The 17,901-nt window shown below is 39.8% G+C and overlaps 1 protein-coding gene across 2 annotated transcripts in view; it reads left to right on the forward strand.

Moving 5' to 3' along the window:
* NAB1 (NGFI-A binding protein 1) overlaps positions 1-17,901 on the forward strand; it is a 64,842-nt gene that overhangs the window by 14,048 nt on the left and 32,893 nt on the right. For both annotated transcript variants that reach the window (XR_014027625.1, XM_081336881.1), the window contains exons 3-4: positions 10,909-11,042; positions 12,075-12,126. Coding sequence is in view for 1 of the 2 variants with exons in the window: in XM_081336881.1 (XP_081193007.1) it covers positions 10,909-11,042; positions 12,075-12,126 (186 nt within the window). In the remaining variant the exon portion in view is untranslated. The remainder of the gene's footprint in view (positions 1-10,908; positions 11,043-12,074; positions 12,127-17,901) is intronic.

The following is a 17,901-nucleotide window of genomic DNA, read 5'->3' on the forward strand; positions in this document are numbered from 1 at the left end:
TGTGGAAAAAAAAGGAGTTCCAATGAGTTGTCTGCCACAAATTCTGTCAATTAACATAAAAATTCTTCACTGAAGAATGTGACATACGAGCCCACACAATGTTTCTGTATTTTATATTAATGTAACTTTGTGTTTAATAATAAAAATATTACATTAAATATTATTTTGGGGGGGGGGGGGAAATGGAATAAGATTTTTTTAATACCGGAATGAATACATTTTAATCCATCCTCTTATTAAAATAGAAAGTAAACGGGAAGTGTTATTTTAAAACACTTCTTTTTCATTTGAAAGAGAATTAAGTGAGCTAAGTCACAGTAATTATTTCCATCTTCATCAGGACCACAGCATCTGTTTTAGCATGGGAGGATGGAATGACAGTTGGAGTAATGGTGCTAATTTGGCCAATTGTTGACAGCTTTAGAGTTTTAGAGGGAATTGGCTGACTCAGAATGCATTTCAGTGATTGCTGGCTTCAGGCTTCAGTTTAAAATTTCAACTGATTGGAAATTTAATTGATCATGAAATAAACATTCTGTTTCTTGTACTGGTAAAAATTTGTGGAACTCACTCTTAAATGATTTAAACACAAACATCTCTTACTCTAAGTGTTTATTTCATTTATTTATCAAGTTTATGTGGCTGCCCATCTCACAAGAAGTGACTAGGCAGCGTACAGCAAAAAAGTATTAAACAGTAAACATGTCCAACATATTCATATTAAAAAACAACTGAAGTAAAAAAGCACACATAAGAAATTTGATCTGTAATGTAGCCACCTCAAAATCTTACTGGTCCCCTGAGACCTGCAGGCCTGAAGGTAGCAGGTCTTATTTATGAAAAAATAAGGGATCGAACTGACCTCATTTGGGTATGTGGGGGGGGGGGAATGTGCCATAAGGTGGGTGCAGGGCAAAGAAACCTCTCCTGGGACATGCCAGTTGTCCCCTGAAAGAGGAGATCTGCAGCATGCCTTCCTTGCTAAATCTGATGAGATAAGCTGATGTAATCAGGGAGGGACAGATAGCCTCCGATAGCCCATTCCCATGCCATGAAAGCCTTTAAAGGTCAAACCAGCACCTTGAATTGGATTTGGAAGCACACTGGCAACTAACGCAGCTTGCAGACAAGACGCATAATGTTCTGTTCTAGAAGCACACATAACTGGCCCATTGCATTTTGCGTCAACTGAAACTTTTGGGTAACTTTCAAGGGCATCACAGTGGTCCAATCAGGAGGTGACTAGAACATAAGTAACTCTAAGCTGAGTCTCCTGATCTAGGAATGGGTATAACTGATGCACAATTTGAATCTGCGCAAAGGCCCTTCTAGTTGCATTTGCCAATTGCTCTTCAAGTAGGAGTTGTGAGTGAGGATCAAGATTATGCACTGGGCCAGTCTGGGGTTGTATAACCCCATCTAATACTAAAGATGACTAGCCCTAGAATCATCAGGCACCCAAACCCAAACCCCCTCAGTTTTGCCAGGGTTCAACTGAAAGCTGTTGTTCTCTGTACAGACAGTCACAGACTCCAGACACTGAGCAAGACGTTCCAGGTTCACTTATCATGCTAAATCAAGGTATTTTGAATTAGGTAGTACTGAATAAATTATATCTGAAATTTGTGAAGTACAGGGGATTCTTTATGTGAGTCTATTTAAAACCAAGCAGAGGGTACTTTCTGTTTATTAATTCTACTGAAAGGTATCAATAGAAGGGAATATACATATGTAACTCAGTGTTGAACTGTGGATTCCTTGGTATTCTCTGAGCTTGGCTGTTTACTTGTAGACGTTTCATTAGTAGACTAGGTAACATCTTCAGTGCTAATGATAGAAGTAAAGGAAAGAGAAGGGATGTGGCGGCTGGGACAGGGCTGTATAAAGAAGGGAATATTTTGGGTTGGAACTTTGGAGAGAACCAAGCTTTAATAGCTTCTCTCCCTACTTATTGCAATAAATGAAACAAAGGGCCTTCACTGTGTCTTGGCTGGTTTTGGTCAGGCGAGCTTGCCTCTGGTCATGAAGGAAAGTAGCCAGGAGCACATAACACTAGTGTTGGGGGGGGGTAGTTTACTTCTTGGTAGCCCTTTGATTAGGGTACAATAGAATAGAGCTGGAAGGGACCTTGGAGGTCTTCTAGTCCAGCCCTCTGCTCAAGCAGGAAAACCTATACCGTCTCAGACAGGTGAATGTCTAATCTCTTCTTAAAAATCTCTAGTGATGGAGCGCCCATGATTTCTGGAGGCAAGCTGTTCCACTGGTTGATTGTCCTCACTGTCAGGAAGTTTCTCCTTAATTCCAGGTTGCTTCTCTCTTTGATCAGTTTCCAACCATTGTTTCTTGTCCTGCCCTCTGGCACTTTGGTGAACAACCTGGCACCCTCTGCCTTGTGGCAGCCCCTCTGATACTGGAACACTACTATCATGTCTCCCGTATTTCTTCTTTTCTTTAGACTAGCCTTGTTTTCTGCCTTATCATTTGTCTGGTGTTAATCCTTGCTTATCAGGTTGTTGGTTGCTAGCAGGGCAAGCTACAGTATATAAACAGAGAGTAAATCCAATGCTCAGTATATTGACAATGTGACCTAGTCAAATAATGAAATAAGCATGCTCACATAGCACCAAGGAGAAAGGTACTTCCTGATTGGGGAATTATTTTCTGCTTGCTCCAACTCTTCTAAATGTATCCACAGAATTTTCAGTAAACGAACCATTTCTTTGTTATCCAGCTGTGAAGCAAAGGTTTTTCTTCATAAGATCAGTAAAATTAATTTAGCTTGTTTACATTTAATTTAGGGAAGAAAACCCTTCCCCAAATTATAATATAGTTCATTATTATATGATCTGATTTGTTACAAAATTAAATTACTTATGTGTTGAAGGTCTTAAGTTGGTAGTCTAGTCTTACTGTCATTTCCAGTCCTGGTTAGATATATCAGTTAACCTTAAGGATTTAACATTTCTAAAACTTTCTTTTTTTTAAAAAATGGAGTAACAGGAGTGTAATCACCTTCATTATTTTAGTGAGGCCATAACACTATTTTAGCTATCTTAATTCATTTTATTTGCTCTTTCTTAATAGATTGTCAAATCTGCAGTTGGAATAATTCTTTTGTTCATGCTTATTTTATACATTTTTGGCAGCATTGAAATTCCATAGACTACAGGTAGTCCTTGAGGTACAAACCTAATGGAGCCTGCCCATTAGAATAGTAAGTCAAAAAATTCGTCAAATGAATCAGACTCAATTTTACATATTTTTAAAATCAAATTCATTAATTGAATCAAATGGGTTGTTAAATGAACAAAGATCTGACTTACTATTTCCTCCAATTTATTAATTGATTGCTGCCAAGTTAACTGAACTGAGAGGCTGCCCATCAGCTGTTTCCGGTGCAGCCGGCTCAGGAACTAAATTGCCTCCAAACGGCTTGCAGCCATTGCAGTTGCCCTTTTTTAAAAAAAAAACAACAACAACTGCTGCTAGTCAGCTCAAGTGTCTTCAGCTGCCCAGAGGGGTGGGTGGGGCAGTTGCTTTAAAAAAAAACAACCACTTGCCACTAATTAGTTTAAGAGTCTCCAGCCAGGCACCCAGAGGGAGATGGGGGAGGGATCTGCAAAACTCTCCGCTTGCAATAGTAACAGAGATGGAAGGGACCTTGAAGTCATCTAGTCTAACCCACTGCTCTCACAAGAGAATATTTCTGATAAATGCCTATCCAGTCTCTTCTTAAAAGCTTCCAGCGATGGGGCACCCACAACTTCTGGAGGCAATTTAAATTTAAAACCTACAAAGTACAGTAATATACACTAATCTCCCAAATAAAAGCAAGGAAACACAACCACTATAGAATGCTTTGTGTAGATCCTGGCTAACATTTCTACAAGCAGTTTCAAGGCAAATGTGAACAAGCTTTATCTTTGCAAAGTACAGTACTGAAAAAGCAGAGCAGTTTCCAAAGTGTTACTATAGAGCAGGGGTGTCAAACTCGCAATGTCACATGACGTGTCGTGACGTATCACAACTTTCCCCCCATTGCCGGAGCTGGGGTGGGCGTGGTTTCGGCATGACGCATCCAGCCTGTGGGCCGGCAGTTTGACACCCCTTCTATAAAGGTAAAGGTAAAGGTTCCCCCGCACATGCGTGCTAGTCGTTTCCGACTCTAGGGGCCGGTGCTCATCTCCGTTTCATAGCCGAAGAGCCAGCATTTGTCCGAGGACGTCTCCGTGGTCATGTGGCCGGCATGACTAGACGCCAAAGGCGCACGGAACGCTGTTACCTTCCCACCGTAGTGGTCCCTATTTTTCTACTTGCATTTTTACATGCTTTTGAACTGCTAGGTTGGCAGAAGCTGGGACGAGTAACAGGCGCTCACTCTGTTACTCGGCACTCGGGATTCGACCCGCCAAACTGCCGACCTTCTGATCGACAAGCTCAGTGTCCTAACCCACTGAGCCACCGCGTCCCTCTATACCCCTTCTATAGAGTAACAAAAAAAAATATTTTAAAATATGTACAGAAACAATTCTAGCACTCCAGTCCAGACAGCAGCAGATCCTCCACCACCACCAAAAACACAAAAGCAAACTTGCGCAGGCTGCAAAAATAATCAGATCTTGTTTGGCCATGTGAGCAGAGGAAAAATAAAACCTTCCAGCTTCAGGAAATTGCATTTACAACTGGCCCAGGCAAATCACAGAGTTAAAGATGGCCATCACTGCAGCAGTGACTGAATCCAAGTCACATGGCTACAGAGGCTTCTTTGGTCACAGTTTTGTATTTCTAATGTAACTACCCTTTCTGAATATATTGTTTTTTGTGAAAACTCGCTAAATGAACGTTCATACCTGGGGGATTACCTGTATTTCTGGTGACATAGTTAAATGTAAAAGAGATGTCATTGCTTCCAGTTGCTTCCTCTCTTCTTTTATATAAATTAGTGCTCTGATGAAATATTGGTTTTGAAAAGGAATAAGTACTTGAACATATTGGAATAAAGATAAAATATGTTTGAATTTGTATAAAAATATGACATATTTCTTGTTAGGTGTCAACAAAACAGATTGCTCATAATAGCATCCTGTCTTTGCTAATAAACTTGTCATTCTTTGAAAGACAGTCCTGTAATCTTGATTCCGTCCATTCACTTTATCCTTACTTCTGTTTCCCTCATCCTTGCCAACATAATCATTTGTTCTAGGCTATCGAGTTATTTGAATCACACCCAAATTTCTGCTTAAAAGGTAAAGGTAAAGGTTCCTGTGCACATGCGTGCTAGTCGTTTCCAACTCTAGGGGCTGGTGCTCATCTCCGTTTCAAAGCTGAAGAGCCAGCGCTTGTCTGAGGACATCTCCGTGGTCATGTGGCTGGCATGACTAGACGCCAAAGGCGCAGGGAATGCTGTTACCTTCCCACCTCAGTGGTCCCTATTTTTCTACTTGCATTTTTACGTGCTTTCGAACTGCTAGGTTGGCAGAAGCTGGGACAAGTAACGTGCTCACTCTGTTACACGGCACTCGGGATTCGACCCGCCAAACTGCCGACCTTCTGATCGACAAGCTCAGCATCCTAACCCACTGAGCCACCGCGTCCCTTGTTAATTTCTGCTTACCAGTCAGTATTTACAAAGGCTATTGCACCATGGCAGAAATGGAATGTTGACTGAAACAAATCTTATTGTATACATAGATTGGTTTTGTTTATTCTGGGAAATTTATACATGTTTAGTTTAAAAAGCTCATTAATTAAGTAATTCTGTATTACAAGCCATACAGTTGCAAGAAAAAGTATGTGAACCCTTTGGGATTACGTGGAGTTTTGCATGAATTGGCCATAAAATGCGCTCTAAAGGTCATGTAAGTCACAACAATAGAAAAACACAGTGCTTAAAATAATACTACACAAACATTAGCTGTTGTCATGTTTTAATTGAACATAAGATGGAAACATTCACAGTGCAGGGTGGAAAAAGTATGTGAACCCCTAGCCTAATGACTTCTCCAAGAGCTAATTGGAGCCAGGAGTGAGCCAACCTTGACTCCAACCAGTGTGATGATATTGGATGTGTTGCTGACAGCTGTCCTGCCCTTTAAAAACACACACCTGTTTTGGGTTTACTGGTCTCAAGAAGCACTGTCTGATGTGAACCATGCCTCGCAGAAAAGAGCTCTTAGAAGACCTACGATCAAGAATTGTTGACTTGCATGAAGCTGGAAAGGGTTACAAAAGTATCTCCAAAAGCTTTGATGTTCATGTGTCCACGGTAAGACAGACTGTCTACAAATGGAGAACGTTTAGCACTGTTGCTACTCTCCCTAGGCGTGGTCGTCCTGTAAAAATGACTGCAAGAGCACAGAGCATAATGCTTAATGATGTAAAGAAGAATCCTAGAGTGTTAGCTGAAGACCTACAGAAATCTCTGGCACATGCTAACATTTTTGTTGACACATGTACAATAAGGAAAACATTAAACAAGAATGGAGTACATGGGAGGACACCACGGAGGAAGCCATTGCTGTCCAAAAAAAATATTGCAGCACATTTGAAGTTTGCAAAAGAGCACCTGGATGTTCCACAGCACTACTGGCAAAATATACTGTGGACAGATGAAACCAAAATTGAGTTGTTTGGGAAAAACACACAACACTATGTGTGGAGAAAAAAAGGCACAGCACACCAACATCAAAACCTTATCCCCACTGTAAAACATGGCGGAGGGAGCATCATGGTTTGGGGCTGCTTTGCTGCCTCAGGGCCTGGACGGATTGTTGTCATTGATGGGAAAATGAATTCCAGAGTTTATCAGGACATTTTGCAGGAAAACGTACGACCATCTGTCCGCCAACTGAAGCTCCGCAGAGGATGGGTGATGCAACAGGACAATGACCCAAAGCATACAAGTAATTCAACAAAACAATGGCTTCAACAGAACAGAATACGCCTTCTGGAGTGGCCCAGTCAGAGTCCTGACCTCAACCTGATTGAAATGCCGTGGCATGACCTTAAGAGAGCGATTCACACCAGACATCCCAAGAATATTGCTACACTGAAACAGTTTTGTGCAGAGGAGTGGTCCAAAATTACTCAAGATCGTTGTGTAGGTCTGATCTGCAACTACAGGAAACGTTTGGTTGAGGTTATTGCTGCCAAAGGAGGGTCAACCAGTTATTAAGTCCAAAGGTTCACATACTTTTTCCACCCTGCACTGTGAATGTTTCCATCTTATGTTCAATTAAAACATGACAACAGTTAATGTTTGTGTAGTATTATTTTAAGCAGACTGTGTTTTTCTATTGTTGTGACTTACATGACGTTTAGAGCGCATTTTATGGCCAATTCATGCAAAACTCCACGTAATCCCAAAGGGTTCACATACTTTTTCTTACAACTGTATATATTTGCAGTGGACAGAAAACTTTTGTACACTTCCTAGTGTTGTGATCAACACAACTGTCTTCACTGTAAGACTTAGAAATTTGCTTTATTTTCAAGAAATGAAAGAGTTTCAGGGTGTTCTTAATGTGAAAACTAGTAACAGTGGATGTTGTTGATTTGTTGATTATAAAGTGCCAAGGAAGTAATTCTGGCCCACAGTAATTGCGAGGGTACAATGATAAATGTGTAAAGTATTTTCAGCTCCACAGTAAGAGGGCACACGATACAATTATAGGCATCTTCCTACATACAGTATGTATATAGGCTGTCAGATGATGTTTGCATATTCTTAATTTCATAAATGTTTGCTAATAATAATAGCTTAATATGAAGCACTTATTTACAATTATTCTGATTTATTTAAACTTCAATTCCTTAAGTAAGTTTAAGATTACAGGCAATGATTACAGAAATTAGCACGTATGATAAAATATGTAACATTGGTGAATCTTGCTTACTTTGCTTGCAGTCCATTCTGAAACTTCTTGCACTTAACAAAATACAACGATTGTCATTTTCCTACCTTTTGTCAATGCTTTTGTTTGTTTATTTGTTGTGCCTTTGAGACTGTGACTCCTGGCAACTGCCTGGACAATTCCTTGCAACTTTCTTACAAGGTTACCCTTCTAAGATTTGTGCCTGAGGCAGGACTGGAAGTCTTGGTCTCTGGGTTGCTAGCCTGGTGCATTAACCCTACAGCTAAGTGGCTCTCCTTATAGATATTAAACTTTCCATATTTTGCAATCTTATTTTAGATAACTGAACAATATGAAGTGAAAGTTTAAAAGTTCTATCCCAAACCATTGCGTTTACCTTAGTATACATATTGCTCTAGTCATGTCTTGCTGACCTCGAAAACGATAATGTGATTTGAAACGAAAGCTTAGCAATATGACAGTAAATTGCTTAGCAATATGACAATAAAATCCAACTGAAACAATATACACCAAATTGCCTGCTGAAACCACAAGACTTTGACGAGTGTATGAAGTTTTCTAAATTATTTTTTTTATGGAAACATGCAAAATGCCCCCGAGACACACTTAAAAAGTAAAATGAAACAGAGCTATCCTTAATCTTTAAAAAAAGGGATAGAGACCAGAAAAGAGAAGAAGGGAGGAAAAAAACTCAAAAATATATATGAAAAGTTGACAAATTCAGGCCTCATTTGATATCAGGGCATTGCTGTTCCAGTGAAGGGGAGCAACAATTGAGAAAGCATGAGTCAGGAATCCCTGCAATGTATTTCTTAAGGGTAATGATCCAAAGGAGGGTTCCACTGATATCCAGGTCATTAGCACCTTTGAATACATATGGAAGGAAACTGGAAACTTCTGTAGCTCTCAAAGCAGAGATGTTACATGATTGGGCCCATAACCTCTCAAGTGGCTGCATTCTGAACCATTCTCAGTTACAGGGTTTTCAAGGGGTAGCTTCACACATTGGAGAAATCTAAATTTCTTCACCAGTGAGAAACTGGTGAAGCGGGCACAGCAGCGCCTGCATTTTCTGCATCGCATGAGAAAAGCACATCTTCTTTCCCCTGTCCTGACCACTTTCTACAGGGGGACGATCGAGAGCATCCTGTCATACAGCATCACAGTCTGGTTTGGAAGCATCACTGCTTCAGACAGGAAGGCGGTGCAGAGAGTGGTGAGGATGGCCGAAAAGATCATTGGCAGTTCCCTCCCTCTCATCCAGGACATAGGACAGAAACGTTGCTTGAGCAGGGACCGTAAGATTATCTGGGACACTACACATCTTCACGACCTGTTTTCCTTGTTACCTTCTGGGAGGAGGCTTCGTGGTATCTGCAGCAGAACATCCAGATTCAGCCATAGTTTCATTCCATACAGCATTAACCTTGTGAACTCTCAAGCTTCCTCCTTCTGTTATATATTCAAGATGGATAGTATTTAATATTTTATTGTTACGTATATGTAGGGGTGTGGGTCTATACATGTGTTGTATATAGTATGTTTAGGTGTGTGTCATGTATGTGTTCCACTTTGAGAATGGGCAACTAAATTTCATTTTTGATGTGTGCCGTTGTGCCCACAGTAAAAAAAATGACAATAAAGGTTATCTTATCTTATCTAAATAGGAAGTGATTGGGGCTGAGTAACTGCACAAAGCCTCTCTTTGCAGATAAAGCAACAACTGGTGCATAAGGTAGACCTGTTCAAAGGTGTACCTCGCCGCAGCTGCCATCTATCCTTCAAGCAGGAACTGTGAAAGAACACAGATTGCAAACCAGCACAAATGGGGATTATGCCATTCAGTTAAGATATTCTGTTTTGTGGGAATTAAATCAAATGCTGAACTTTCCTATCCAAAATTCTGCAGCTTCCTGATTTTGTGATAGAACATCCAACACATCCCTTGTCTGGGCTGAAGTTAAGATATCCAACTAAGTATCAGCTATGTATTGATGATATTGCTAGTGATTGACCTTCCTCAGTAATTTATGTAGATATTAAATAAGAGGTGGGAAAGTGTCAACCTGTGTGGCATTCTGTAGTGGAGGGCTTGATTTCCCCTCCCCTCCCCCATTACTCTTGATTGGATCCACCTGCTTTGGAAGGAGGAGAATCTCTGAGAACAATCGTTCCCCACCCCACCCCAAGTTCCAGCCTTTGCACATGTCCAGAAGGTATTGAAAACTGCTAAAGGGTATTTTTTAGTGATTTAGCACCAAAACCCTAACTCTAGACCAGACATGTCAAACTCGCGACGTCACGTGACATTGCGCAACGTATCAGGAGAGTTTTGCCATTGCAGGCAATAGGGTAAGTGCAGCTTCTGGATGACGTGTCCGGCCCATGGGCCGGCAGTTTGACACTCCTGCTCTAGACTAAAATTAGATGTGCTTGTTAAGATTTTGGGAAATAAGCCCATGAAATTAAAGTAAAGTAAAGCTGCTTGGAAGTTTTGAAGAGAAATTAAATAATGAGTTCAGAGCTTTAGCCAAGGTCATTTCGTCTCCTTCCCTAATGCTACCATTAATTGAATGTAAGGCTGTTTTGCAATTGGTTACAGTTGGTGGACATGATTCTAACAAAAATTGGATCTCAAAAATGTAATTACTTCCCATCACTGCTTACTTACACACTAGTACATAATTAATACCAAGTAAGTCTGGACTTTCTTTAAAAAAAATAGCCAGTCTCTCAGTGAGAGCTAGGTTTTGTTGATATTAAATTGTTTCAATAGGTACCTAGTTATTATAAATACTGATCTTTAAAAAAAAGCAACTTAAGATCTGTTGGAGTGGGTGAGTAGAAGGACTGTTTCTTTCCATGAAAAAAGTCATTAGAGAATTGTAACAAAGCTGAAGACAGTCATCCTGCTTCCTATAGACACTTCTATTGTTTTGAGTAGTGCCACAGGTATTTAGAAGGGAAGAGGTTAGATCGTTTTTCTAGGACTGATGTGGTAATGAGGCAATGATTTTTTTTGTATGTTTTTTAGCTCACAGTAAATGAAGCAGCTGCTCAGTTATGTGTCAAGGATAATGCACTGTTAACCCGGAGGGATGAACTTTTTGCTCTGGCACGGCAGATCTCTCGAGAAGTTACATACAAGTACACTTACCGGACTACCAAGTAAGCTACATTAAAAAAAAAACCAACTTAACTTGAATTGGGTATATTATGAAGTATTAAAAATCAGTTTGCAATCTTTCTGCCCTGTGGTCAGTTTATGGTCTTACAGGCTCAATACAAATGTATGAACCAGATGGGAGGTGTGAATGCTGGTGCATTCTTACACGTTTGACACCATTCTGTGTCATAACTCGGCCTTTTTTGAGCAGAGAGGATTGGACAAGTTAACTGTAGACAATTGCATCGTACTTCTCTGTTGGGAACATGGAAACATTCACATATCCACAGCACTTTTTTAAAAAAATCAATGTTGTGGAGAGTTGCATTTTTTTTTCATCAGAAGACTACTTGGGTGTTCTCAGAGAGGGTAAAAATCTTTCTCATCCGTCATACGTTTAGTGAGTATTGTTTATAGGAACCCACTTTGTTTCCCCTTGCCATAGATGGTGCAATCCAGTGCTAGTGAACCCTATGTCTTGAACCATGTACTGCAGTGAGCAGAATGGCTTTGAAGGACAGGCAGAGGACTTCCTACCAAGACAGTGGTCAGATAAGAAACCTGAGTCCAGAGAAAATGGACCTGAGAAAATGTTTCAGACAAGACCCTCTAGTCTGGTCTACCTTGAAGGTTAACATCAACCTTGCAAGTCTCGATATGCTTCCCCTCCTTCCCTTTATCTTCATAAGAACTAGGGGGAGTTTTGTCTGAGATGTTTCCTCAAGTTACCATTCTTCACCAGACTCAGGTTTCTTTTATCTGGTCATTGTCTTGGTAGCAGCTCTTCCTCTTGTCCCAAGGCCAGTCCCTCTGCCCTCTACATGTACATTGCCTGACTGTGAAGCTGCCTTAAAATTAAGAGTCTCAGATTGAGACAGTATAACAGTTTTGCAAATGAACGGACAAACATATGAATAAATTAAATGAAGATAAATTCAGAGAAGAGTAATTTCCAAGGCAGGTGTTTTGCAAATGTTTTTCGGAACATAGTGTATGCATTCCAGTTTTTTAAAAAATGTATTTTCATCTCCTAGGTCTAAATGTGGAGAAAGGGATGAACTGTCACCAAAGAGAATTAAGATAGAGGTATTGTACTTTTAACTTGTTCTGTCTAGTTGTGGCTCCTAAAACTGACTTGCAAGAGGAAACAAACAAATGCACAACAATCAAACAGGTCGTTTTACCAAGAGACCTGTTTCCCTAAAATATTCCAATCCCATTTTCCCAAGGCTGGCTTCTACAGATAGTGATTATCATCACAAATAATGGGAACAGGTTTGTGGAATGCGTTGGAGAAAAAAAATGAATTATGATAGCATTACTTTTTAGTCTGTTTATAAAAATGAATTTGTAAACTTTGTAGAGTTGACACTATCTTTGCCTTAAAAGGTAGTGTAAGATATTTAAAATGAAAATAAGTTCACTTCTCAATAATTTTAAAAAACAGTGGTAGTTTAAAATGGCTCTTGACTGCTTTTATGATAATTGTCAGTTCGGTGTAATGGTTAAAGTGCTGGCCTAGAAACCAGGAGACTGTAAGTTCTAGTCCCGCCTCAGGCATGAAAGCCAGCTAGGTGACTCTGGGCTAGTCACTCTCTCTCTCTCTCAACTCATCTCACACCACAGGGTTGTTGTTTTGGGGAAAATAGGAGGAGGAAGGAGTGTTACACAGTATATGTTCATCGCCTTGAATTATTTATAAAAATAATAAAGGCAGGATCAAAAAAATATTTTAAAAAGCTCCAAAAAATGCCCATACAAATTATTCTTTTCTCTTCTGTTTGTAATCCTAGAAGCTGGTCCTTTGTTACATATACAAACAGAGTCTGGAAAAAGAAAAATTGAGAACCCTTCTGCCCTATGGCTAAACTGAGTCTTCAAGCAAAACAGTAGTTTTTTTCCCTTGACAAAATGTATTCGACACATTATTTGAGGGAAGACTTGAGAGAAAACATCAATTCATTGATCTTATATCCAACCTTTTATTTTGTACAACTCAGGGTGGCATATATAATGCTCCCACCTTCTGTTTTCCACTCAACAACTTTGTGAGGTGGGTTAGACCCAGAGAGAATGATCAGTTCAAAGTCATCCAGCCACAGTTTCCAGTTAAGCTTTAATTAATGGCAAATAAGTTAGATTTGTGACTTACCAGTATGTATGAACAGGACTGTTGAGCTAAATTGGCTTTCTCCCATGTAGACAATCCCAATTTCATGGGACTGCAATTCCTAGATAGTGACAGATTGGGAAGCTGTGTTGAAGCAATGCTTCAACTCATGGACTGAGTTGAAGTATTGCTCTATAATCTTATGGCATAAATGGAATTAGGGTTGTTTATTTTTCCAGTGTAAACAAAAACCTTGTTTCTGTTCAGGTAATTCAAGGAACTATATTTCCTCGTTCAGATCGTCTGCATTTTAGGAAATATTTTAGACTACTTGGGAGAGAGTATTCCCTTAATCACTAAAGAAATATTTTTCTCTCTTTGGGACATTGGGAAGCCAAAGGAGCTTTTGTCAGTATTTCTTCTTTAAGATTTAGTTTTAAATAACACTGTTGATGTTAAATTCTAGAAACTGGAGCGCATAAATATAGAGAAGGTTCTTTTATTTTCAGTGAAGCTTCAAAATATAAGACTTGTCCCTTTCTAATATCAAGTGATATGGACTATATCAAGATACATGGTGAACATGTCAAGGTAGTGGCTCTGATTATTGAACTGTCCCTTTTTTTGATGTGTATCCCGTGCACATCAATTAAACAAACAAACAAACAAAAATAAAATAGCCCACAACTACACAAACTGCTGATCTTGTAAGGTTTTTTTTAATACAATAATTTCTATTAGCAGCTACTTTTTTTGTTGAGTTGGTTTTAATTATTTATCAAATTTATGTAGGGTTTATGAATTAAATTTAACTTACGAATTATGAATTTGGGTGCATTTGGTATTCTTTTGACCCTCCTGCACTTTGCTGTATTGCGGACTGATCTTGAAAATCCATGACATTGTTTTGCTTATAATATGAAGAGGGATATACATGTTCTGGGAATGAATATATTCTAATTAAAAATAATAGGAAATAGGTTCAGCATTTTTTGTTCTGTTTTTGCTTTTTAGGAAGGTTTATTTTAATTTGATAGCTTTGCTCTGAGTGGATTTTAAAAAATGGGCTAAAAGAAGGAGTTGAGGTAAAGAGAAATATATAGTTAAAACTTACTTATTTCTGTCAAACTAATGATGATTTTTTTAAACAATATCAGAACCGGAAGGGATCTTGGAGGTCTTTTAGTCCAAACCCCTGCCCATAGCAAGAGATCCTATTATCATTCTGGACAAAAGGCTGTCCAGTCTCTTCTTGAAAAGTCTGTCCAGTCTTCAGTGATGGAGCGCTCACAACTTCCAGAGGCAAGCTGTTCCACTGATTGTTCTCATTTTGAAAGTTTTCTTCATTTTTGTACTCACTTTAAAGACTTAATCCAATATTGCACTGAATAGAAAGTCTTAAATATAAGATTTATCTATCTAAGCCAGGGGTGTCAAACTCAATTTCACCGAGGGCTGCATCAGCATTGCGGTTGCCCTCAGGGGGCCGGGTGGGTGTGGCCTGGGTGGGCATGGCCTACTGGGTGGGCGTGGCTAGAGTGCGTATGGCCTACTGGGTGGGGGTGGCCAGCTCTACATCGTTCACATCAAGGGTACCTATGGGGGCCTGGGCAGGAGTGGGACAGATCTGAGGGTCTCTGGCAGAAGGAGGGTCTCTGGGCCAGGGCCAAGGCAGTGGGGGCCGTTCCCTCACTGTTTCCAGGATGGCTTCGCGGGCCGCATGAAACCACTTCGCGGGCCGGATCTGGCCCCCGGGCCTTGTGTTTGACATGTCTGATCTAAGCAAAGTATTCGGTAGTGCTATGTACCACATTTCTTTCCAAATATATTTCCAGTGTTCCTTTTTTTGTATATTTTTTACAGTCACAAATAACGCATGTTGCCAGTCACATCAGTATATCGCCTCACGTATATTCGATTTCAGTTTTGCTGGATGCATTTTGAGTCATGTTTTTAACAGCTTATAATTATTTATACAAGCTTGAAGTAGATCCAAGTAGACATGCTTCAGTTTTTCAGGCTTCTGGATGCCTGGCAGCTGGCCACATGTGTTAATTTAGATACATCCCCCCCATCCCCTCCCCTCCGGTATTTGAATTTTGCAGGGTTAAATATAATGCTTTAAATGCATTTTTTTGTTATTGCTAAAATTATTAATATAAGGATTGAAACTGGTAAGGCGGGAATTGCTAATCCTCAGGCCAGGGAGAATTGCTACAGAAACATAAAATAAATACTGGTAGTTTTCAACTTGCAGTGGGTCACTTAATAACTGTTCAAAGTTATGAGAGATCCCCCCCAGAGCTCCTTACAACCCTTTTTAGCAATATGATGGTTGCACATAGACACACCAATACTGCAGTTAATTGCATTTTGGATGTTTGGCAACTCGCTCATCTTCACAGACATTTGTAGGGTCCCTGCAGTTACATGACTGCAAGTTGCGACACTTTTTGCTGGTCTCCAGCAAAAAAACACCTATTAATTGTTGATCAAGTAACAACCGATTCCATCTTTCCCCCAATCCGCCCCCACCCTCCCCACGTGTCCTTGATTTTAATCTTTGGTTTTAATTTATTCAGGTTTTAATGTAGATGTATTTTTTATGTTTGTCAGCTGCCCAGAGTTATCTTATGGTAAGATGGGCGGCTAAGAAATTTTTATCAATAAATATATTGGGAGAAATGGATTTGCATAATGCCTGTGGCATTCACTTAAGTTTAAAGTAGGATATCAGATGAAATATGGGAAAAAATTAATTTGTCAGATCTTCCAGAGATTTTGACCAGGTCTGCTCAGATATCAGTGAAATATGGGTGGGAAGGGAAGTCACCAGGAATATCATTGCCCTTTTCAATTGCTTCCTCCCACTTGTTAGAAGTTGAGCCTACATATCTGTTGGAGAAAAGTTACAGCAGTGTGCACAAATCCTGTATTTATATTAAGAATTTGGCCAATTTGCACCAGTGCCATGTTAAACTTTCCCTGTCCTGTTGCAAATGTTGCACACACATACACATACACACACAGAGATGGGTTGCTAGTTAAGAATAGCAATTTACTCAAGGCTGAGTAGATAAGTGGCAGACAAGGGAAAAAAATGTATACATCAAAACAGAGTTTTGGGGAAAGAAAGCTTCCCTGGATAGTTTTGCTTTCAACAAGAACAGGCAGACATGAAGTCAAGATTGTCACCCAGTCTGAGAATGAGAGTTTCAGGGTTTGTAAATGGAATTCACAGGAATGACATGCCAGAACAGGAGATCAAACAGTTGTTTCCAACAGAGAAATGTGGATTAAGGCTGCCTCTTAAATCAGTCTGCAACCAGCTGACTTTCATAAGGTTAGTTACTCCTTGCTTGACAAAAAGCCTCATTGAATATTTTTGTTCTGCTCTCCACTCTGTCACTGAGTTCCAGGGCTTAGGGCAGGGGTCTTCAAACTTGGTCCTTTTATGACTTGTGGACTTCAACTCCCAGAATTCCTCAGTCAGGCACCCTGGCTGAGGAATTCTGGGAGTTAAAATCACAAGTCATAAAAGGGCCAAGTTTGAAGAGCCCTGGCTTAGGGATTGTGTCTCATCATTTGTGTACTCCAGCTATTCTGATACTACCAGTGTTTGAGCAGGCTCAAACACAGACAGGCTTGTGTCTCCTAAAGTTGATCATCCACAGGTTTAGCTGGAGCACCTTCTTAAGAGTCTATTTCCTGGATCATGACTTTCCTTTTCTAAAATATCAATTAAACCACATTTTTTGGAGAAATGCAGAAAGTAAGAAAGATGACCTTGATGTAACTAAGCAAGCTCTGCTACTAAAGCAGTGGGGTGGGGGGAAACATGTCTTAAATCCACAACAGATAGATAATAGTGTAATGAGGAGGCGCAGTACAATAAGATTTAACAAATTGTTTTAACCTGTGGAATCCAGACCACCTGGATCCAGACCACCTAGTAGAGCTGACAGAAAGGGGTACATTTTGAAAGAAGACACCCCATATGCTCTAGATTGGCTAATTGATAAAAAAAAGTTTGTCCCTACTTCCAGGAGTTCAAAGAAATTAAATGGAACCCAGCTATGCAGAGTCTTATGTATTTTCTTATGAAAATACAACTGTGAGTCAAAATAGAACGGGGCACCTTTCACTAAATCTAACACAATCAAACATGCTTTCTTCTCTTATCTAAACTCCTCTTTGGGTTTGAAACTACTCTGAAGTTTTCCCTCTTACCCTCATCAGCAATTGTCAGGAATCCCGACAAATTTATTTAGCTTTTCTTTGTCATTTTTCAATAGTCTTTGGAGTGGATAGGCTTCATATTCACAATCTGGATACTTGTGGGATAATACAACATTTGAATTGACATGCAAACCTCACAGCCGGTAGGGCTTTAGGTTTATCACACTGCAGTAAAATATGAATCCTACTTTCAGTGTGAAATATATGGGCTATTTATTTGTTTATTAAATTATGTTGTCCATCTCCCTTGCAAAGCGATTTCAGAGAGTTTACAGTGTGTTTGGTTGGAGAAGGAGACACAAAGACTTGGCCTCCCATAATTTTTTCTCTTTGTCCCTAACCAGTGCTTCTGCCTTGGTTTTTTTTTTAAGAGACAAGTAGTCCATTGTTACTGTCCTCATTAGGAATCTCTAACCCTGGTTTTGGGGCTCTTGCAATGGGTGCCGAAGGCATGCATATTTATCTAATTAAATCTCAAGGAATATTACAATCTGATTCATACAAGGAAGGAC

Source organism: Vipera berus (genome assembly GCF_964194415.1).
Source record: "Vipera berus genome assembly, chromosome: 1".
In the NCBI taxonomy this organism is placed as follows: domain Eukaryota; kingdom Metazoa; phylum Chordata; class Lepidosauria; order Squamata; family Viperidae; genus Vipera; species Vipera berus.